General features: G+C 38.5%; 2 protein-coding genes and 1 long non-coding RNA gene across 12 annotated transcripts in view; 2 read left to right on the top strand and 1 right to left on the bottom strand.

Annotated features, from left to right (window-relative positions):
• Positions 1 to 11,895, top strand: part of GTPBP8 (GTP binding protein 8 (putative)) — a 17,343-nt gene extending 5,448 nt beyond the window's left edge. The window contains exons 4-6 of one of the 2 annotated variants that reach the window (XM_050778834.1): positions 816 to 915; positions 3,409 to 3,527; positions 11,285 to 11,895. In XM_050778834.1, the coding sequence (XP_050634791.1) occupies positions 816 to 915; positions 3,409 to 3,527; positions 11,285 to 11,291 (226 nt within the window). In that variant the 3' untranslated portion in view covers positions 11,292 to 11,895. Of the gene's footprint in view, positions 1 to 815; positions 916 to 3,408; positions 3,528 to 4,783; positions 5,303 to 11,284 lie in introns of those variants that run through there. The other variant, XM_050778833.1, reaches the window with a different exon arrangement.
• NEPRO (nucleolus and neural progenitor protein) lies at positions 8,876 to 23,769 on the bottom strand. Of its 7 annotated transcripts, none has more exons than XM_050778824.1 (9): positions 23,667 to 23,769; positions 21,551 to 21,705; positions 17,748 to 17,827; positions 17,092 to 17,223; positions 16,555 to 16,632; positions 14,873 to 15,234; positions 14,468 to 14,529; positions 12,049 to 12,308; positions 8,876 to 9,946 (listed from the first exon to the last, which is right to left on the bottom strand). In XM_050778824.1, exons 1-9 carry the CDS (start codon positions 23,767 to 23,769, stop codon positions 9,478 to 9,480), a joined length of 1,701 nt encoding a protein of 566 aa, XP_050634781.1. In that variant the 3' UTR covers positions 8,876 to 9,477. The 7 variants fall into 7 exon arrangements, with proteins under 7 accessions (XP_050634781.1, XP_050634785.1, XP_050634783.1 ...); XM_050778828.1 differs by lacking the exon at positions 23,667 to 23,769 and adding an exon at positions 23,387 to 23,484; XM_050778826.1 differs by lacking the exon at positions 23,667 to 23,769 and adding an exon at positions 23,133 to 23,378.
• Positions 23,754 to 23,831, top strand: part of LOC126947796 (uncharacterized) — a 105,071-nt gene continuing 104,993 nt past the window's right edge. For all 3 annotated transcript variants that reach the window (XR_007723199.1, XR_007723200.1, XR_007723198.1), the window contains exon 1: positions 23,754 to 23,831. This is a non-coding gene — a long non-coding RNA (uncharacterized LOC126947796).

The raw sequence follows: 23,831 nt of genomic DNA, 5'->3' as shown, positions 1-23,831 counted from the left end.
GCATGAACCTGGGAGGCGGAGCTTGCAGTGAGCCGAGATCGTGCCACTGTGCTCCCGCCTGGGCAACAGAGCGAGACTCCGTCTCAAAAAAAAGAAAAAAAATTCTATACAGGCCAGGCACGGCAGCTCATGCCTGTAATCCCAGCACTTTGGGAGGCCAAGGCCAGTGGATCACTTGAGGTCAGGAGTTCGAGACCAGCCTGGCAACATGGTAAAACCTCGACTCTACTAAAAATACAACAACAAAAAATTAGCCAGGCATGGTGGTGCATGCCTGTAATCCCAACTACTCAGGAGACTGAGGCAGGAGAATCACTCGAACCCAGGAGGCGGAGGTTAGTGGCCCAAGATCGTGCCACTGCATTCCAGACTGGGCAACAGAATGAGGTTCTAAAAAAACAAAGTTTTCTAACTAATGGTTAATTTGATTTTATAAATTATGGTTTCTATAATTTATAATCTGTAATTTATGGTTAATTTGATTTGTGTCTCTTTCTCCTCGAGTTTAAGCTTTTAGAGGAGGGAAGTCACTCATTATATATCAAGTCACAGGCAGAATGTCTTATGTCCAATATATCCTTATTGAATTAAGTTAATATTTAGTGAATTTAGTTATTGAAAGTAAATAGCACTGAGACCTACTGGACTGCAGGATAAACTTCTGGCAAATTGAGAATTCCTTTTGCCTGAAGAAATTTTTAAATTTTGGATTGAGATTTACTCCAAGGAGAATTTCTTAGTATAGTAAGGAAGAGGGGATAAATGAATGGGTATATTTTATATTGCCATTAATCTTCTTTTCTACATGCTTATAGCTTGAAGAGAACATTTTTATTAGTGGATAGTGTTGTTGGAATTCAAAAAACAGACAATATTGCCATAGAAATGTGTGAAGAATTTGCATTACCTTATGTGGTAAGTACTTCCTTTCAATCATGGTTGCAATTCTATGTGCATCTGTGTGTACATGCACCTTTTAACAATTGAGCTTGTGTTGCCTCCTCAAAAGATAAAGGAGAGTGCCTTTTGAATAATCTTTTCAATTAATCATCCGTTACTATTAATTAAAATAAGTTCTGTGGCACTTTTATTCTTTTCTGTCGCTCAGCTGTATGTTTTAAAAATTAAAGGTTTCTTTCAGCTGTTCATTTAATGTTCTTATGTACTTTTCACTTTTTCTTTTTATAGCAACATAAACATTTTTTCAGAAAAAGTTAGCTCTTTAACAGCAGCTTGACAGACAGTACTGATAAGAATGTGAATAAAACTGCCACTTTAAAAGTTGCTTAACTAATTTAAAATTTTAAAATTGTTCCAGGAACATAGCAGCCTCCAGCACACACTAGTAGGATTTTCATATTTTTAAAGCAAACAAAATTTCTTCTGGGTATTTCTTTCAAGTATTCTTTGTCTTTTGACATAGAATAGAATACAGAATTGTAGATTGGTATCCACATTAATTTTGCTTTGTGAGACTTCCAGATAAAATAGCACTCTTAAAGTTTCTTTCCAAAGAAAAGTGAAGAACACAATAACTATAATTTGGTTTCAAAAAGATGTCAGAAAGCCACTAATATGTAGAAGTGGAGTTTAGTACAAATCACACCAAGTAACTAGTCAGCCACTTTTGTTTTATTCTTGGGGTCTTGGAATTCTTGGGGTTTGCAAAAGCCCTATGAAGCATTAGAGACAATTTATTAGGAGTCAAAGGATTGATAGTCTACCTAGTAAAAATGCCTAAATATTGCCAAACTAAATAATAGTATTCCTTATTTGGTATCACAGATACTAGTTTATGAAATCATATATTTTCCTCAATTTTAATTGAAAGGAAATATTACTTTCTTCGTTGGAAAAGGAATTGGAATAGAGAAATTATATCTGTATCTCCTTTTAAATATCAGTATATTTGCCTTTATGAGAAAAGACTCCCATTTGTGGAGGGATTCACAGGTCATTAGAAACCACACACTTTCTGCTTCTCACTGTGGGAAAAACACTGGAACCATGTTTTTCCTTTGCTCTCATACCACAATAATTAACACAGAAGATTTCTGTGGTCAAATATGTAGGGGTTTTTCCTTCACCAACAAGCAGTGGACACCAGCTCGGTATCTGAAAATTTGATTCTGATACTGTCTATCTGGAGATAACATCAGATCCTACAGACTGAGGATTCAGTCCCCAAGACTACTCCTCCCACCTGGCTTCAGACACTAGCCACAATTTTGGGCCTCTAGAATATCTAGACTGGCTTCAAGTTGGGGTTCCCACTATCCGTTCTTTGGGTTTGATTAATTGCTGGAGTGGCTCACAGAACTCAGGGAAACATGTTTTCTGATGGTATTATAAAGTATATTACAAAGGATACAATGAAGATGCACTTCAGAACCTCCATGTCCTCCTTGGGCATGCCACCCTCTGGGAATGTCCCTGTGTTCAGCTATTTGAAAGCTCTCCAAACCCAGTCTTCTGGGCTTTTATGGAAGCTTCATGACATCAGCATCCCTTCCCCCAGGGCATGGGGTGGGACCCTCTCTGGAATGAGGGTCATATGACCCACAATGAGAGAGGTGAGGGAAGATTACAAGTCTTGTCTTGGAGCAGGTGAATGGAAGGCAGGAGGTCAGAGAGATTTTATTTCCTGATGCCTAACATATCCAACATTAAAACAAAAGATTGTAACAAGGGCTATGGGAGTTATGAGAAAGGCACCGTGGACACAAACCAATATATGTATCGTGACATCTCACTCCTGCCATTAGCATCTTTTATGACTAAAAAGCAAAAATGATTTGCCAGGAAATTTAATTTTACAGAAGCTCACCAGGAATACTTGATGGATTAAGGTTTTATTTTTAATTGATTTTTGTAATCATCCATACTTTGACCTTTTCTGCACTACGATACTTGTCTTTGGACAAGTAGAATTCTGGACTTACTCGGAATATAACTAGTAGATACAGCCTACAAATAGCCTGATTTCTGATTTTTTCTTTAGAGTATAGGTCAAAACATGATTACAAATTGACAATTTTATATAGATAAACCCAATATTCATTTATATATCTTAAGCTATCAGATATATTGTGATCATATGAACAATTGCAAATGTAACTCCAGGACCCTTCTCATTGATCTTCCCAAGATATTATCGCCCTATGTGGTTAAAGCACTATTAAGCAGCAGACACACAGTGTATACTTTATGTGTTTCACACATTTGCTCATTTAATCTTCGTAGCTACTCCTTTATGGGTCATTCTTTTTGTTTTATAGATGAGGAAATAGGTACAGAGAGATAAATTTGCACGGGTCACCTAGTTGTGAATGAAAAATTATAGCTAAAATGTGCAAAATTATTAAGAACCACTTTATTTCTAATGCATAAAAATTTGTTTTCTTATAGATTGTATTAACAAAAATTGACAAATCTTCCAAGGGACATCTTTTAAAACAAGTGCTTCAGATCCAGAAATTTGTTAACACAAAAACTCAAGGATGTTTTCCTCAGTTGTTTCCTGTAAGGTAAGAGTTGTTTTGTTTTTTGTATTTTATGAAGTAACATGAGAATGTTGTGGGTTTTAAAATTTTTTTATCTCAATCGTTTTTGGGGAACAGGTTTTTGGTTGCGTGGAAAAGTTCTTTAGTGATTATGAGATTTTAGCACACCCATCACCTAAGCAGTGTAGTGCATAGTGTACCGTGTGTGTAGTCTTTTATCGCTCGCCCCTCCCACTTTTCCCCATGAATCCCCAAAGTCCATTATATCATTCTTATGCCTTTGTGTCCTCATAGCTCAGCTCCCGCTTATCAGTGAGAACATACAGCATTTGGTTTTTCATTCCTGAGTTACTTCACTTAGAATAATGGTCTCTACCTCCATCCAGGTTGCTTCAAATGCCATTATTTTGTTCCATTTTATGGCTGAGTAGTACATGGTACATATATACCACATTTTCTTTATCCACTTGTTGAATTGTTTTTATAACTTTATATACTGAAAACCTGTAATACTGTCAGTATCTCTTAAAGTGTCACTTAAAACTAGAGGCATTTGAAGGCCAGGCGCTGTGGCTCACACCTGTAAATCCTAGCACTTTTGGGCGGATCACCTGAGGTCAGGAGTCCAAAACCAGCCTGGTCAACATGGTGAAAACCTATCTCTAGAAAAATTAAAACAAACAAAAAAAATTAGCCAGGTGTGGTGGCACACGCCTGTAATCCCAGCTGCTTGGGAGGCGGAGGTTGCAGTGAGCCAAGATCGCACCATTGCACTCCAGCTTGCGCAACAGAGCAAGACTCCGTCTCAAAAAAAAAAAAAAAAAACTAGTATATCCATACCTGAGAAACATTTTGGCTGATCTCCATACTGATGGACAGACAGAGGGATAGATGGATGTAGCAAGACAGATAGAAAAATAATATATACAGTAACAGTGATGGTAATTTTTTTAAAACCTGAAAAGTCTAACAAGGTAATTGAATATTTGTTACAAAAAAGAACAAACTAAAGAGATCAAGACTTATTCTGGAAAACAAAGCAAAACAGAAGGTATAGTGAAATTTTTGGAATCATGAAGGAAATGGATCAGATATTGGTCATCAGATTTTAGGATACTACAAGACGGGGCTGGGGGAAGAGAAGAAAGCTAGAACACATTAAAAGATGTTCTGCTTTCATACATGAAATCATAAGAATTTGCAAATTTTTTTAAGTTGATGAATTCAGATGTTATCTCTGAGGAAAGGAAGAAAATTATTTTTTTCTTTTCCTTTCACAGCTCTGTGACCTTTTCTGGAATCCATCTGTTGAGAAGCTTTATAGCCAGTGTAACAGGAAATCTTGACTAACGATTCTCAGTTTAGCTGAAGATTCAAAAAAAAAAAAAAAGAAGCTTTATGCTAACTGGAGTTAAATACCTAGAAGAATTCCAACATTGTTTTAAATGTCGGGCATCTGTAACTTCCAGGAGGATAACTTCAGCTTTAAAACAAGAATTTGCGCCTGGGGGGAAAAAAGTTTATAAGTAATTGAATTATGGTGTTCATTAGAACAGCTACTAGCTGATTCCCCTGTTTTAACAAACTGACGAGCAAGAGCACAGCCATAAAATGAAAACCTGTTAAAACTATGTAGAGAAGGGTTTGACATTTTATTGGGCTTTTGTCTTTTGAAGAATATGTCTACTACGTGTATTTCTTTTTTTTTTAATGTTAATATGGGCCAGGTAAAAGGGGGGCTGCTTTTCTGTTAAGCATCGATAGGTAAGTTGATGGATAAATGTTACTATGTAAGCCTATTTTTTTGAGTCCTTATTTGAATATTGAAAACATTCTTGATAAAATGTGTTAGTCCATGTTGGAAACAACCGAAAGAACAGAATTCAAGTTCCAGTTCTGATGTTTATTATATATGTTGGATCTTGGGCAACTTACTTGATTTCTCTGAAATTTATGTTATTGTAACCTTGAAAGCTATTAAGAGTAAAATGGTTTTACAGCAGGTAACATGTGAGAAGACAGCTACATATTTGTAAAGCCAAACCAACAAAGAAATATAGCAAAATTCACAGGTAGATTACAGGAAATGACCTTTCACGGGGGAAGTAACATTTTCACTAGTGAAAAAGCAAAAAACAAAAATAGCTTTAAGTGAGAAAACTAATTTGCAAAAGGCAAGAGAAAAAAGCTGATGGGACAGTTTAGACAGCTACATTTAAAATTCAGAATGGAAAGATAAAGCCTTTGAACTAAAGGTAATAGAAAAGATTTTTGTGAAGGTGCCACTGACCTATTCATATAAGTGGCTTAGCTTTTCAAAGTAAAGCTGAGTATTAAAAGGTTATAGCTGTATTGCTGGATAAAAAATTAATTAAAGCTATAAACCAACTTCATGGCTTTTTTTCAGAAAATAATCTGAATATATTGTCAGTTGTATAGTTGATGGAATTGGTCTAATCTAACCCGGAATGTTTTCAGCCAGAAAAAAGATTTTTTTAATATAGAGATTCATAAAATATATAGTAACAAAAGAGTTATCTTGGAAGTCATCTTTTTGTCTGTCAGTGTTACTTTACTGCTTTGATTTATCCTTGGTTCTCCTATAAGCAGAGCCTGAGCCAAAAGCTTACATATGTAAATTTGGGAAGTGATCCCAGGAAACAGTGGCAAAATGAAACAAGACAGGCCTATTAACGACATATTCATTGAGTTAGCCAAAACGTAGGCACTAGTGCTAGATCTTGAGGGAACTTATGACAAGTCTTAGGAAATATGTGTTCTACAGTGAGCAGGTCTATGCAACCTATCCCCAAAGACTGAGGGTGCTGAGATGCCAAAGAAAGAGGCCGACAAATCCATTGTGTCAGAAAGAAACATTTAATAGGGACTTATGCACAGAAGCCATGTCTCAGGCAGTGACGAGACAGTGGATCCCCGCAGTTACTCCCGACCCAGGGCTTATATGACATAGAGAAAAGGGTTTACATGCTTCAGAAGGAACATGTGAGACACTGAAGTCAACTCCTCAGGGAAAGGCAAGAACGCTGTTTGCAACATAGCCTATAATTTGCCAGGATTTACAGTGAGTGTGTGTTCTTTTAATAGGTAAAAGTAGAAATCTTAGAGGCATTCCTGGAACTGGTTATCAGAAGTCAACATGGTAGATTAGCATCCAAGATGGAAGTTATCCTCACACTGTGCCTCTGAATTTCTTTGAGGAGGGGATGGGGTAACCCCACACCTCTTCTGGGTTGTACATACCCAAGTGCTAGGCAGTTCCTGCAGCTGTTGAGAAGCCCAGGGGCAGGAAGTGAGCCGTCCCCAGAGCAAGAGGCAAGGTTCAGCCCTACTTGAAAGTGGTTACCACAGCAGTGACTTTAGTATGAAGGCCAAGAGGCTTTGAAGTGACACACACGAGGTCTCAAACACTGGTCTTATAAATGGCCTGTGTGTCCTAATGCCATCAGAAGTGATAAAGTTGGTGCTAGGATGTGGGTAATCCTAGCATTTTGGCAGACCAAAGTGGGCAGATCCCTTGAGTCCAGGAGTTTCAGACCAGCCTAAGCAACATGGTGAAACCCCATCTCTACACACAGTTTTTAAAAAATTAGCCAGGGCAGGGTGGTGCCTGGAGTCTCAGCTACTCAGGTGGCTGAGGTGGGAGAATAGCTTGAGCCCAGGAGGTGGAGGGTGCAGTGAACTGAGATCATACCACTGTGCTCCAGCCTGGGCAAGAGCGCAAGACTCTGTCTCAAAAGTAGTAATAATAATAATTCACTACGATGACCCTGACAATAGTTTCTAATCTCACTAGGTAAGTTACAGTTTGGTATACTTTAGATTGCATTTTTTAAAATGATAAATATTTCGATTTATTTAGAAAAACTAACTGATATAGAATACTAAATTCCTTATAAAATACACATTGTCATTTTGTGTACACATGTGAAGCTTTTTTGCCATTTTTACAGAATAGTAAAGGGCAGAAGACAGGAAAATGAGGAGATGAAGATACTCCAAAAGAACATGAATGAATTTGGAAACAAATGCTAGAGTGGTGTAGTCCAGTCCATGCTGTATTGTCCTTAACTCACTGAACCTCCCTGGTTTTTCCAATGAAAGATAAGCTCCAAAGTTTGTTTCAGCTATAAAAGTTTCATTCTTGAAAAAAAAAAAAATCCACGTCAAATCCAGAAACCTAAGCCAGGGGAAACTGACTAGCTCAGTGAAGCCACATGCAAGTAGAAGCAGCAAGACTGAACCTTAAATCTCCTAATTCCCAGGGAGTTTTTTTCTGAATCAGCTAAATGAAGTCTTAAAAGACTGGGAGTTTTTTTCTGAATCAGTTACATGAAGTCTTAAAAAAGGCTACTTAGGGGACTGGGTGCATGAATATAGACAACTCTCAGCAAATAAGCCCTATGGTCCACAAAGCTATACACCAGTTCTCTCACGAATTTAGCTTCCATTTCCCAATAGGTAAAGGAAACATACTGAACACAAGGACACTTAGAAGCTAATGGCCATTTCTAGATTTGTCTGGAATGAAATCTCCTTGGTATTATCCATATTTTAAAGCACTAAATGGATACTACCACTTGGTAGGAAGCCAAAAGGAACATGAAAAGTGACTAGAGATTAAAGATTAAACCAGTTTACTTAACAAGGCTTCAGGAGAGAAGCTAAAGCAGTGTTTACGTAACTGGATTTGGGGCCACCTGGATCAAAATCACGTGGGCTCCGTGTTAAAAATACAGATTTCTGGCCCCTGTTTATAAGTCTCTAGGAAAGGACTAATCTGCATCTTTTAGCAACCCACCAGGCGATTCTCAAAAAGTCTAAAGTTTGAGAACCACTGGTAGATAACTGAGAAAATGCAGAAGGCAGACAGGGAAAGAACAAAGCCAAATAAAGAATGGAAGGGAAATAACTTGTTACGATAGGGTGGCTGAGGAAAAGAAGGATGCAATACATAACTGAGGTACTGCTTTGGTTTTCTTTAAATCTCTGTGTAACAAAAGTTAAGGCCACTAGAGAAGCTTAATAACCTAATTCTAGTAAAGGAGAACAGTGGAAAGATACCTACCTCAAACTTCACATCATTATTTGAAAATACTCAAGATGTACTCCCTCAGAGCAACAGTATGAGCAACATCCCCTATCAGATGACAGCATCAACACCAAATTATAAATGTTCTAGCCTCATTCCTGGGTCTACTTTGTGTCTCCTAACCTGATATTTTCATTTTATTTTCTCTACCTGTTACCCTGTTATATTTCATATGTAACCATAAACCACCTTATATCCTTTTTGTAGAAAGATTTATTTGGAATCAATCACTGGTAGCCAAATAAATACAATTAAAACCTCCTGGAGAACTCCAAACGCACTTCAATATGAAATAAGCTGAGCAAATGAAGAGAAATAATGGTTGTAACCAGTCCCTGGTAATACAAGCAGTGGCAAACCTTGATGATCAATTCCAACTTACAAGACAGCATAACTGTCAGGAGCTACAAACCAGTATTCAGAGGTGGACCTGTGTACAATGGAACCAATTAAGGCCAAAGTGACCTTTCAGGTGTTTCCTTGCTATGCCCCACCCTCCCTCCTCATTTACCTCAAGACACAATGGTTTTTGCAAACGATTATTAAATTGCCCAGTAAGTCATAAAATTATTCAGTTTTTCAGAGACTTACTGGCCTCAAGGAATTACATCTGCTTCTCAAGGGTAGGCTGTGGCAGATTTTTCATATTAACACCTGGCATGTAGTTGAAACCAAAAAGAAATACTTGTTGATGAAATGACACAGTGGTACTTTATATGTAGACTGAACTGAACTGAACTCCTGTGCAATGCTGCACAAAAGCAGCTCCTCTGTGAGTCCAGGTGGTACTTCCAGATCTTAGCAGTTCTACTTAGAACACTGAACTAGCCTTGTTAATCACTTAAAATTCTCACATATGAACACCTAAACTCCCATTAAAGCAAAAATATCATCAATGTCATCTGTCTCCTTAATGGTTCCTGATGTACTGTTTTTATTTATTTGCATCACTGTCAACGAATCAGTTTCATTTTCATGGATGCCTCTAAGATTTTCATGCATCATTTTCTCCTTAGTTTGTATGACAGGCATTGAAACTCCACTATTCAAGAGCTGCTTACTGTTAGGGTAGAGATCAGTTCTATGCACAGTACAGTGTGAGAGTCTCCACTTAGCACTGGTATCTGCAGCAGTCTTCCGAGTCCTTTGAGAGAACTGCTGAATTTCCCTTAAAAGAGTCGACTGCAACTTTCTCTGTGGTCTACTTTGTCTCCATAAAAATTTATTCTGTGATCTTCTCTGTCTCAGATGATGCTTTGAAGTTTTGATACCTGAGCCACGAAGAAGGTGGTTGCAAATAGACGTTTTTATGCACTCTAGTTTCTTTGGCAAACTTTAAAAGACAGAGAGAGGAAAAATCAGGGCTTAAGATGCAGAAGACCATTCTTTACCAACTGAAAAGGAAAATACACAATTTATATACAAGTCCTATGCCTGTGTACAATCCCAGAACCACATTGAAAAACGTTTCACCCCCAAGTCTGTTTTTTTCAGAGCACAAATGCCCTCTGATTGAAGTGTAGACGAATGTGTCCCCATTTTGCTTTCAAACTCTCAAAAGTACAGCCGCTAGTAATTCGCTGAATGGTGAGATACCCCTGTACTTTTAGAGCATTTCCCTCATAACTGCTAAATCTGTTCATAATGTAATGAGTAGACATGAGGAAACATCACAAATGAAAAAATCTGCCAGTACATATTAATCTGAATCTGGATAATCAGCTTCATGCTGTAGCAGGAAATGAACAAGGAAAAAGGAATAAAGGCTAAGAGAAGTTTATAGGAGAATGTGAAGACAGGGCTTCTGGCCCAGACACACTGACAGCCTTAAGCTACCCTAATTATGATTCATATGTCATCTTCAAGTTTGGAAATTCAGAAATCAAACAGCTGATCATTTTAGGTGTTTTGCTTCCACACAGGGTACACTGCCACAAGGTTCATCAGTGTCTTACTGAATTGTTTCACTGTTTGTGATAGATTTTAAAAGATGGGCATGGATATAAAACTTTGAGGAAGCCCATTATAATAAATCATGATCTTTGCTTCCAAACCATTTTCTTATCTTACTATAAGCAGTGGCTTTTAAGTGGGAAGAAGGTGGGTGTACTTCAGAGTTGAAAGGAAAACAGAGGGCCTGAACTGAGTTCCACATCTAATGCCTTGAGCAAAATCCTCCATTTACCCATCTATGAAATGGGAATAATACTGTCTACCTCACAGTGTTATTATGGGCATTAAATAAATTATGAAGTTTACTACAAGTATATTAATGAAACAGCAAAACAGGGCAGTATATGAAGAAGCACCATATCTGGTGAGTACTGAGTAATAGTTTAACCAATAAACACCAGTTTGCCACTCTTCTCATTAACTTTTAGTTGTTACCTCTGCCTCATCTACCCTTGATTTTAAACCCAATTTTAAACAGAATGCTTCTCTCCATCTCAGGCTGCGTTTCCAGCCATAGGACTTTTAGATTATTACACACCTTTAGGGGACCCATCTCAATGTAAAAACCCCTCAAGCACTTTATTTTTCCTGTCGCTTTTAATCAAAATGTGTTACAAAACCCTCACTGTATACTAATTTTTTTCTGAAACAGGAATATATTTTCTGTAAACTTCAAAAGAAAATTTAACAACATTTTTAATATGTGCTTCCTCCCCAGGAACTAATTTTAAATCCCTGAATAGCTCTATAACTATGGATAAGAAATTACGGGGCATGCACAGGATATTTCTTAAAGAATACAATAAAAAACAAATCAGAAAATTGCCTCTGTGAAGGTGGAATAGGCTCTTAATACCTATTTGTGTTTGAAATCATTACCACTAAGCCCTGAAGTGTCTAATGTCTAACTTCATGTAATACTTCATGCAATACTGGTTCACAAGCAAAGATAAGCACCCTGAAACAGTTCTGAATATAAAAATCGCAGAAAAGAAATATAGAGAGTCCAGCTGATACAAACAGTACAAGGCCCCAGCAGTCTTGTGTGGGCCTCATGGGAGGCAGGCACCTTCTGCTTCTGCCTCATGCCCTTATCCCACTGCACTGCGCTGAAGCTATCTGCAGAAGCGCCGCCTTTCCAGAAGACCCTGAGCTCCCTGAAGACCAAGTCATGTCTTCATGCAGTTGTACCCTCAGGCCCAGCACACCAGACATTCTTAACCGTTCCTGAACGAGCAGATGGACATGATGAAGAGCATAAATGACTGAGGCCCAATTCACCTGTTTATCTTCCTTCTCCAATGATACAGTTTTGCTCTTACAACAAAAGCAGCAAATGGAACTGCAGTTTGAGTACATCCCAATTTAGCCCCACTGCGGCTGCTGGACATCACATTTTAAAGAAAAGTGACCTGAATATACACTTTTACTGATAACGACAACGGAAAAAGTAAAGGAACATAATTTTTGCAATATACCTACCTAGTACCTTGAGCTTCCAGATGTTTAAGCCGGTTGCTTTTAAGAAGTTTGTTACCCAGAAAAATGGCCTGAGCCTTGAGTTTTTTGCTCCTGCACCATACAACTGCCATCTGGATTTCTTCAGAAAGTTGTGTGAAGGACTCAGCCTCTCGGAATCTTTGCACAAAACCTTTGGCATGAGGAGCTCCTATCACTTTCTCAGAAGAATACTTGGTTGTCTTTAATCTGGATTGAGAACATTTAAAATCAAAGTTGGTCTCCTGAAACGTGAAAACATGAGAAAAATATATTGGACATGTTACCGGCGTGTAATTATATGACAACAGGGAAAGTTAGCTTATAATCAAAATTTAAAAATTAGAATTATCAGTCCCTAAATGCTTGAAGTGATGGATACCCCATTTACCCTGTGATTATTATGCACTGTATGCCTGTAACAAAATATCTTATGTACCCCATAAATATATATGCCTGCTACGTACCCACAAAAACTAAAAATTAAAAAAATAACTTGTCAGTCTTCAAGGAAATTTTTTTGCTCAATAAGCTTTCCTTATGTCTTTAAAAACTGAATTTTTCTCCACTGCTCCAAATACAAGTTGTTTTGTTCTCCCTCTGTACCAGGACAGGTCCCATCTGCAGCTGAGTTAGACTGACATAGGAAAGCTAACATAAATATTCTAACACACATATCTCACATACACAACAATAAAACCCCACATGATTAAATACTGGTCAAAGCCTAATTGCAGAGGGTTGGGGATCACTGGAAGGCCCCTCTCCTCTATACCAACAGAATATCACAATTCGTTTTTCACTTATTTCCATATCCTGAGCAAACCTCCTCAATTTAGAAATGTTTCTGAAAACAGGGAAAATATGGGGCCCTGCAGAGCGCCCAGCAGAATAAGACCATTAATCAGTTAATGCCTGCTGAGTATCTGTTAAAAATGCTCAACCGAGCAACACTTCCAATTCTACTTCAACCATCTCTGACAAGGCAACTTTACTTCTTCAACCCCTTCTTTCTATACCAAGTCACATTTGGATTTTACTAACGTTTACTATTTCTTTATGAAAATATGCTGCCTACGAGATGATCTGCTCTATCATTCATTCAAAGCTTACCTTCTTCCAAATTTCTTACACTCAAAAGGCACTTTTACAGAAGTAGAAAAAGTTTTAACATAAATATTCTATGTTTGGTGACCCATGTCAATAGTTTATGTTTGGTGATCAACAGAAGTAGTTTACTTTAAAAGCTAAGCAAGTTAGTGCTATTTGCTAAAAATATAGTAGCAATTAGTCTTGAATAAGAGGGATCCTGACCCACCAACTTCAAAGCCAGTCACCTACAAACAGGGGCACAGGCTGCAGAAGTTTCAAGGCTCACAAAGCACCGCAGTTCTTGAGATACTGTTGAAAAACTATTCTGGGGACTGGTGAATGGTAAAGAAGACAGACTATGAAACCATACTGCCTGCATTCAAATCGCAGCTCTGCCATTTATTCACTATGTGGCCAAGTTTCTTGGCCTTTCTATGCCTCAATTTCCCCATCTGAAATATGAAAATGGTAATAAGCATGCCCACCTCACAGAGCTTCTGTGATATAATTACATGACTTCGTGCATATAAAAGCACTTAGAACAATGCCTGGCACAGAAAGTATTACTCCTCACTCTGAATTCATGAATTAGACAGAACATCAATGGAAGCTGGAGTCCTTAGAGTTCAAGAAAGTATGCTTAAGAATTCTTAAATAAAAGAAGTAAACTAACCCATAAAAAATATCAGAAGTAAAGACATTTTGCAAAGACAGGGTTAAAAACAAAAAGTCAAGTTACTGAGTAAAACAGTAATGCTGATGTACTTATATGCTGCTAGGTCCAGAACAAACAGAATTTACAGACATCAATCAATCATGTTAAAACTTGAACCTCAACAAGAGTAAAGGAATAGCTTCATGACAAAATGATGAGGATGATGACCAAAATGACAGTAGCTAATAACATCTAACTCCAATTAAATGCTTACCATGCCCCAGACTGCCGAACGCTTTACATGCATTAAAACTAGCACAACCCTATGAGGCACATATTACTATTACAAAATAGAGGAACGGAGAGATCAGGAAACTCACAGAAGGTCACACAGCTAGTACCAAAGCCAGGACTCAAACCAACCATCTGACTGCAAAGCCGATACTCTTAAGCTGCAGTACAATCCATACTTAACAACAGATCTTACAGTTACTTTAAAATTCTAGAGAAACTCCTACTAAAATATTTCGACAACTAAGAAGGCACTAAGCTTAGAGCTGGGGATAAAATGAGAAGATTCAATCTCTGCCCTTGGTAAAAAGCATCCTCTACAAATTAGCAGAAATCATAAGCTAAATTTAATGAAGCCAGACAAACCTGAGTAGCTTTGTGTTTCAGCTGGTTGCAGAAAGCCCTCACATCAAATTCTGATGACTTTTCTGTGGAGGTGGAAAAATTGCAGATACAAAACCTTAGGCATACTATTTTCAAATCTACAACAAATTCTTAAGTGCATGACATTTCTTGCCAAATTACCACAAAATAAATAAAGGAATAAAGCAAGCAAATAACTAGGAAGCAATTACAGGAACAAATAAAGTACTCAAGCTTAGAAAGCACAGGTATTATCATACGTCTCTATAGATAATCAATGTAAGTCAAAATTAAGATATGAGATGTTGAATTTTCTTCTATGCAATGCCTATTACTTTCAAAAGGTTTCCTTTTATTTTTTTTGTTTGTTTGTTTTACTAGAGTATGTGCTGTATCAAAGCAAATTACCTTTGAAGACTCTCTTATTCTTTACTGGCTGTCCAAGATCCACTTTATTCTGTACATTGATCTTTATTTGTTTAGCTTTTTTGGAAATTCCAAGTAAGGTTTCCTCACTGGCTTTTGGTGACTGCTCATTCATTAAAAACAGTTTATTTAGCAATTTAGTTACTCCTTTAGCTGCAAAAGCTGTAGACATTTTTTTCTTAAAGGCTTCAAAATATGGCTGTCCTAAAAATTCAGTGATATCAGAAGGGAAGGTAAAATCTTTGAAGTAAGGCATTGGTTGAATCCTAGAGACCTCTTGAAGCAATCCAAACAAAGGCTCATATAACAAAATCAACCTTTTTAAAACACCTTTATAGAGAACCCTAGAGAAAGAAATAGGAGCTCATTAATTAACCAGTAATTACAATTTGCAGATTACATAATAAACTGCAAGACTGAAAGCTGAAAATAAAGGGCTATCAAGGTCCTCCAGTACAGATAAAAAATACTATGGTGCACACTTGCAAACAGCCAGATTAGTCCATCCCAACAGAAAAATCCAAGTATAAAATGTTACTCAAAAAACTGTAGGATAGTCTACCAGGAAAAAAATATACATATTCAAAAAGTACTACATGGAGAAATGTACAAAAGGATGCATATCAAAGTCTTAAGTGTAGTAGATGTTGAGATTTTAGGCAAATTTCAGGTTCTTCACATTTTTCTTTTTAAATTTCTTAAAACAGGCATGTATTATAATCAGCAAAAATTAGAGCTATTTTCATTACAGAAAAGAGTATCAAAGGTTTAGCATTTTAAAATAATGATTAGTAATCAGTTACCTCTGATTCTCTGAGTAGAATAATTATAATCATAATAAAACAATAGGAAATAGTATTTGAGATATCCAGGTTAAGATATCAAAGCAAAGTTTTCAATCTCTAAACACAAACACTTTTTTTCTTTTCCCCATCCAATGTTTTCTTATATTCTTATTAGAGCTAATAATCTTAATTGCTTGAAATGGCCCAAAACAGGCCTTCTTACAGATACGGACAAATTCTAATTATCCATCAGATCAGTTTCACAATATGTACTGAGAGACATGCAAAAGAATGTCTCTTAGTTAGCAAATATTACCAGCATACATCAACCAAATATGCTCAAAAAAGCAGTGGTGTTTGAGATGGAAGAAAAGAGGCTAGTACATAAGTCAAAAACTGCATTTATCATTGCCATTAAAAATTAGAAACCAAGTGACAGAAAGAATCAAGTGATATAGCCAGCCCAGGAATAGCATCATTTTAAATGGCCTGTTGTAATATGACTACTGCTAACAATTTTTTATTACTGCAATTCCCTGTCGTAGGCATTAATTTTTTTAATGTTCAATAAAAGCCCACTGATGTTTCACTACAACCTACCATGACCCAGATTTCAATGTGACACCAGTCACTCCCAATTTTTTTAGTTGTTCAGTGTTGGGCTGATTTCGTGGATTGAGATACAAAGCCTACTCCTTTGACATAGCCATTAGCACTCAGCTTCCCAATCTACCCCCAAAAAACTCTGATCAAATCAAGACAGAGAATACCTGCACCTCCCGTAACCCCATAGGAAAATAAGTTTGAAAAGTACTAATAAGAAATCTAGGCTGAAAAGAGATGAGAAAGAAATGAAGGATGTCAGAGGTGTGTACATACCATAATCTGCTCACCAGCCCAACCATCACAAGGTTTAAAATAATGAACTCTTGCAAACCTAGATGTTTCACAGTCAAACTGGAAAATCAATTTAAGGTAGAAAACAAAATCAAAGTAATGTGGGTTTTGTAAGTTACAATCATGAATTAAGAAATATATTGGAAGTAAAGAGAATTTTCTTAAAGGTATTAAAGCCTTAAAACACGTTCTATTTAAGAATTTAAATCTTTAAAATATGGTAATAAACACTCTGCTAGAGCTCCCATTATTAAATTTAGTTCTTAAAGTTTAGTTTCTAAGATTAAGAATTTCTAGCTGTCAATGCTCTTAGGATAATACATGCTGAACAGTTGACAGGCAGTCTCTGGCAATGGCTGCATCAGGCAATTCCTGAGAAAAGAAGGCCAAGAAGCGAAGGTTAAGAATTCCTGTAGATTGTAACTCCTACAGAGTGTTAGCTTTCAAATAAAAATACTGTCAAAAATATCCAAACAATTCCAATTCAAACGAAGGTGTATTTAAGATATTCCAGGATACAGAAATGTTTTGCAGCAGCAGTCCAACAAGCGGAGTAACAACTTGCAGGCTCCCAAAACCTTCATCAACACCAACTCCACCACTGGCTGACTGGGGACAACACACACTTTGGTAGTTAAGGGCTGATTTTCACTTGAAAAAAATAGAAAAAGTGATTACTTTCACTTTAAAAAAAAAGGTGGTTTTTTTTTACATTTACAAGTTAAAGGATATGACAAAGGACTGAAATAAAGAGATGCATAGAGCAAGGTATGGCAGAAGCACAGAGTTTCCACGTCCTCCCTGGGCAACCCTTCACATGTTCAGCTATCTGCAAGCTCCCTTTACTTTCATTTTTAAGTATAAAGCATTTCTATAGCAGTTTTCAAGTGAAGACTTGCTTTAAGTTCAATGTGAGATAAAGTTATGGGCAATAACAGCCCTCTGATGTTTTAATATAATCTACCATGACCCAGATTTCAACGTCACACCAGTCACTCCCACAGATCAATAACAGAAGAGTACCACAAACACCAGGTGCCCCATGTTAAAACAAATTTTATACAGCTGAGGTATAATTGGTTATATTCCAACACCAAGCATAGAGAAATCCAAAGGGAGATCACAAGACATTGAGTTCCCAGCCCACCACATCACAAAGCAACTGGACCACTTACTTGGAAGAAAACAACTCAAACAGGTCTTGAATTGAACCCTCCAAATTCATGTTTTTCAAACGCTTTAAACATTGCTCAACCTGAAAGAAGAAGAGCAGCTCAAATTCATGTGTATGTAATGCAGACAGGGTCACTGATTATGACCAGGAAAGCAAACAGTTCTAGATATTCAAAGAATGGAACTATGCTAAATATCACAGAATACCTTATTTTTTTTCAGGGTTGAGAAATTCAAAGTGCAAGCAATTGTTTCTGGTTACAAATTTGGAATTTATCCAGCCAAACACATTTTTAAAATCAGGTGACTCCTAAGAAATCAGTATATGCCACAATGAGCTTGATGTTATAAAGGGGACAAAAGCAAGTATAGGTTATTCTCAAGATTATAATTTTGCTGAGACAGCATGATTTTTATTTTTTTAGAGACAGAGTCTCACTCTGTCACCCAGGCTGCAGTGCAGTGGTGCGATCTCTGCTCATTGCAAGCTCTGCCTCCTGGGTTCACTCCATTCTCCTGCCTCAGCCTCCCAAGTAGCTGGGCCTACAGGTGCCCGCCACCACACCTGGCTAATTTTCTGTATTTTTAGTAGAGACAGGGTTTCACTGTGTTAGCCAGGATGGTCTCGATCTCCTGACCTTGTGATCCGCCTACCCTGGCCTCTCAAAGTGCTGGGATTATAGGCGTGAGCCACCGCACCCGGCCGACAACACAATTTTTAATAGTGAAACTATTAAAACAAGATAGCAAATTAACTACTAAATTTCAACAGTCTATAAAGTACCACAGAGATGAGGAAAATGATTGGCTTCAATCACTGAACAAATACATTCTTTGAGTAGATGAAGCTTGTCCTTATGTTCCTCTGCATCTTCTCTCTTCCTCCCTTCTCTCTCTTGAATTTTTTTCCCCTTTGTTTCCTTTTGAACCACAGTTCACTTACTATGTTTTCCAAGTGCTTTACCATCTTGGTTTGTCAATACCTCCCTCAAAGGATGGTGTCCACACTTGAAAACTGAAAAAGATAGGAGCTGACACCAAAGAATTCAAGGATTGTTCCCTCCATTGTTCTGAAAACCATTGTTAAAACAGAATCCATAACCTTGGTTCAATTTCTAGAAGCTCTGGCAAGATACTCTCATTGCCAGTATCAACGCCCATCCAAATTTTTTTATCTGTCTAGATGCAGTCCCATGCTGCGCTTTGTGTGGTATTCCTGAGGACTACAGAATTCCTACAGCATTCTGTACAATGCATGGCTCTTACCTTTTTTTAAAAAAAAAATAAAAGATGCTATTGAGTGCTTACTGAACACTGTTCTAAGAACTGGATTATAGCGGTAAACAAAAGGGACAAAATACATTGGCCCTGTGGAGCTTACACTATAGCTGGGAGAGAAAGGCAGTCAACAAATGGCAGGTGGTGTTAAGTGCTATGAAGAAAAATAAGGCAGAGAGGAAGTGCTGAGAAGACTGCAATTTTAAATAGGGTCTGTTTTTATTTCAGCATTTAATTAAATATTTTACATGTCTTCCTATCTTTACTACTAGATTTTTAGCAACTAGAGATACAGAAGTTTCTAATACCATTTTATCTCCCAGCATGCCCTACATGTACTCCACAGAACAGGAATCAAAACTATTTTCTGTGTTCCACTTAGGGGAATATTTAGAGACAGGCCGATTCTAGTACTTACATGAAAGTTCTCTGTAAACTGTGAAATGTTAAGCAGTTGTAAGGCAGTAGAAGTGGTAATAGCAGCTGCAGCAGTAACATAAGCATAAAACATGTTTCCTACCTCAGGGATCACACAGAATATAAAATATATACACAAATAACTTTACCACAACACAGACTATATTAAATGCTATAAGAGAAGTACAAAGAGGAGGCCCAAATAGCTAAGAATTTTAAAAAAAAAAAAGCAACTTCAGTAATAATCAGAAAAACACAACTTAAAATGAGAGTACTATAACATAGATTATCACTGCCGGGACTTAGAGGATAGGAAGGCCTTTAACAGGCAGACATGGAAAGGCTGGGCATTCTAAACATATAGGACCAGGTAAGCAGACTCAGAAGTAGGAACACACACAGTGAGCATGCAGGTTTGTTAAGAGTACAGGTTGGCTGGAATATAATCTATCTGAACGTGAGAGAGAAGCCTGAACTAAGAAGACTGAAAAGGCCAGATCACAGATCTTGTAAGCCAAACTAGGAAGTTTGGTCTTTTTTTTTTTGTTTGAGACGGAGTCTTGCTCTCTCCCCGAGTCTGGAGTACAGTGGCATGATCTCAGCTCACTGCAAGCTCTGCCTTCCGGGTTCACGCCATTCTCCTGCCTCAGCCTCCCAAGTAGCTGGGACTACAGGCACTCGCCACCACGCCCAGCTAATTTTTTGCATTTTTTAGTAGAGACTGGTTTTCACCGTGTTAGCCAGGATGGTCTCGATCTCCTGACCTCGTGATCCACCCACCTCGGTCTCCAAAGTGCTGGGATGAGAGGCGTGAGCCACCGTGCCGGCCAGAAGTTTGGTCTTTACTCAGGACACAATGGAGAACCACTAAAAATCAAAGTTGTATTTTCAGATGATTAACCTAGTTTTAATATTTAGAATATGCCAGAGCTTAGGAAAAGCTGAAAGAGAAACCATCAGTTACTACAATAAGACAACTAAAATTTGACGAGGTCTAAGAGGAAAATGGCAGCCAGAACTGAAGAGGGCACCAGATGCAGAGGAAGTTTGGTCTTACGGACCGCCTGGATGGGAGAGCTATATAAAAGAGAGAGACTAGAGAACAGCAAATTTGTATGACGGGGTGATTATTCACAACCCAGAAGCTGGAAGGAAAAATACATTCACTGGGAGGGTTAGCAAGCTTGCTTTTGGATTAAAAAGACTCCGAAAAAGATAAAAGCTACCCTAGAATGGAAAATTTAGGGAAAGACCATGATCCCAGATCTTTCATTGATGAAATCTTCACGCTGTTTGCTTTAAGTACGAGGGGTGGAAAACTAACTAGAAAGCATGCATCTATAAGGTTAGAGACTATGTCCATCTTTTTCACTACTCTATACACAGCACTAAGCAGAGTGCCTGGCACACAGAAAGTTCAAAAACACTTGCAAGGTAGCCCTGTCACACAATGGATAGCCTTCTGAACTTCTAGAAAATACTTGCGGAATTAAGTGAATGAATGAATGAGCATATCAGGAAGCCAGCTTAAAAGAGGCTCTACTCTATGGTGTAGCCCCTGAGCTGGAGGGTCCAATTTTGTCTTAAGCTCCAGACATTACATGAAACCAGTTTACATCACAACTTGCTATGTATCCATTTACTCTAACATACCACCAATTAGATTATGTACCCCATAATAAGTAGACAAGTTTTGTTGTTGTTGTTGTTGTTGTTTTTGTATTTCAGCATTTTGATTATGCCCAGGGAACTGTTTCTTAATGTCCAACATTTTGTCTTGCTCAACTCACTTTATCTTTGCACTGGGCAAAGGCACTGTTGTTATAGATTGTATATAATGAAGAAAATGTTTATTTGCCCATTAGAAATAAGACTGGGAAAGAATTAATCTAAATATACTTCTTTTCTAACAAAAATTACTTTCTGAAATGCTGAAATGCTTTCAGGAAAAAAAAGAAAGCGTACATGTAACTGTGGGCTATAGGCCTATAAAACACAAGTGATTTACTGAGATTTCCACAAGATTTCCATAAATAGCAAAATAGTAAGTGGCAGTGTGCTCTACATTTTCAAGTGAACAGGCTGGGTCTCATCTACCGGGCTTCCTCACCTGTTTGAGGGCCAAATGGGGTTTGTGGCGGCCCATTCTGTTGTGATTGCTGTAAAGGACGGCACATAACACATCTGTTTCTGCATCTAAGGTTTGGCTCTTCAGTGACAGTGTGACGAGATGGCATTCTTTAATTACAGCTGCAATGCAAAGGTCTGAAGCAGAAATATTTAATAAGATTTAGTACATATTTCTACATTAAGTATGTTATATTAAAAACACACTGAAAAAAAGCATCTTCCCTTAATTGTTTTAAAGGAATCAAAAACAAATGTAATCTGTCTCAACTGTAAGAACATAAGGATTCCAAGTATAAGAGAAGTTGAAAAATGGTAACAGATGATATAAAGTCCAGGAAATCATTAAGAGAACATCTGTTAAACAAGAAGTTGTATCTTTACATTGCATTTTATCATGGTTTAATAATCTTTCATATGAATACTTTGCTGTCAGTCATTTGGTGTACACTTACGCCTCATGTGTACACTTACGCCCCCACCTTGGAGGTGGGGCACATGTCACTACAAGTGTAATAATTCTCTAACTCCCCATGTTGCTATTCCCAAAAGCAAGACAGAATGAATAAATTCATAGTCTTCAAAATCAAGGCTTCTGTGTTTGGATATCACTTTAAGAGAGACACAAACATATTCAGAAAAGAAAAACCACCACAGTAACTGGAAATCGTATTATTTGATGAACGCCTGACTGAACAACCGGTGCTCATCAGCAGATGCTTCCTAGTCTGAAAATCTGTAGTAGTCCGTAAGATGTAGTTCCTGTGATTTATGGCTCTAAAGGCAGCACTAGCATTCCAGGTGGAAGTAAAGGCTGGTTGCTACCTAACAAGAATTTTCTTACTGTCCCAACAACTATCTGAAGACAGAATGGGCTGCCTCGGGGATGGGTAGTGAGTTGGTGAATTTCCCATGCCTAATAGGAATTGTTAAAGAATTTCTGAATAGAGAAAGAGGGAAGATTAATCTGTCAAGTGTGTAGGACGGACAGATGGGATAATCTGTGAAGTGTGTAGGATGGATATATGGGAAAGGGGATGTGATGATCTAAATCAAGTTTGTCCAATCCGCCTTATTGTGTTGTTCTGTTTTGTTTTAGGCTTTTTGCAGCTTAAAGTCATGGTTTTTAGTTTGTCTCTAGTGAAAACACGGATGAGGAAAGGGCTTCACCAGCCCAACCTGAAACAAAGAACCCATGACTGACTGTATTCTCCCACTTGGGCCCCCGAGCTACGTATTTAACATTCGTAACAGCTACCATTTGAATGTTCATTTACCATGCCAGGCAGTGTTCCAAATGCTTTCTCTACATTATCAACTCCTTCATCCCCCTAAAACAGTCCTATGAGGAAGGTACTACTTTTATCTCCATTTGAAAGTGAGATCAGTGAGGCACAGAAAGGTTCAGTAACTCCCTCAAGCTCCAGCAAAGGGTAGAGCTAGTATTCAAACCCAAACAACCTGGCTCCTGCGCCAGGCTCCTACCTACTATATGCCCTTCACCCTAACAAATACCATCCATTTAGGTGGTAAAACACTGTCGTTTACAGAGCACTGTCTCCTACATTACATCGTTAGATATTCCCGACGCCCCCGTGAGTAGGAGGAGGACTAGCTCCATTTCACAGATAAGCAGATAGCGGTCCGAAAAGATCGCAGTTTGAGTCCCAGTGCTTGGGTGACGTCAACCGCTTCTCGGGGGCAGGGGTCAGGAAAAAGACGGAAAGGGGAAACGGACGGAAGGGTAAACAAGACTCCCAAGACCCGGGTGAACAAGGGTTCCCAGGCAGCACTGTTCCCAGGCACCAGCTGAGTCCACCTCTCTCCGCCTCCTCAGCGCACGGCTGAGCCTTAGTCCTTCATCTCTCCAGCCAAGCCCTGCATTAGCACAGTTGGTTCAATGAACGACTGCTAAGCCAGAGGCCCTACGAGCTACACCAGTAAAGTGCTGGCACCGCTCGACCCCTACGTGCCCCGCGCCCTCTCCCAGCGTCCCCCGGGCCCGGGAAGTCCCGGTACCGCCCCCGCCACGTGCGCCGGCCCGGCCTGGCTGCCTCCTCCGGAAACGTTCCCCCATCCTCGCCCGGCGCCTCACTCACCAAGGGTCGCGCCGGGGTTCTGAACTGTCATTGCGGTGCGGCTCCCCGCCTTAGGAATTCTCACACGGTTCCAAGGTTCCGGGCCCGGCAGTAACGCAGCCATCTTGCGAGGCGGGTAGATCTAGGAAAGGCGGAGCTACGCGAGAGCACGTCTAGCGACCGGAG

This window comes from Macaca thibetana, chromosome 2 (genome assembly GCF_024542745.1).
Source record: "Macaca thibetana thibetana isolate TM-01 chromosome 2, ASM2454274v1, whole genome shotgun sequence".
In the NCBI taxonomy this organism is placed as follows: Eukaryota; Metazoa; Chordata; class Mammalia; order Primates; family Cercopithecidae; genus Macaca; species Macaca thibetana.
Note: the sequence above shows the minus strand (reverse complement) of the source record. Positions and strands in the feature narration are given on the sequence as shown.

Bases quoted from the DNA above. Each gene is read 5' to 3' on its own strand.
- NEPRO (XM_050778824.1), bottom strand. From the start codon at position 23,769: ATGGCTGCGTTACTGCCGGGCCCGGAACCTTGGAACCGTGTGAGAATT. The intron at 17,224-17,747 runs GTAAGTGGTCCA...ATTTTTTTCAAG, and splicing joins TTTGAGTTGTTTTCTTCCAA to TGAAAATCAGCCCTTAACTA. The intron at 14,530-14,872 runs GTAATTTGCTTT...CCACCTCCACAG, and splicing joins GAATAAGAGAGTCTTCAAAG to AAAAGTCATCAGAATTTGAT.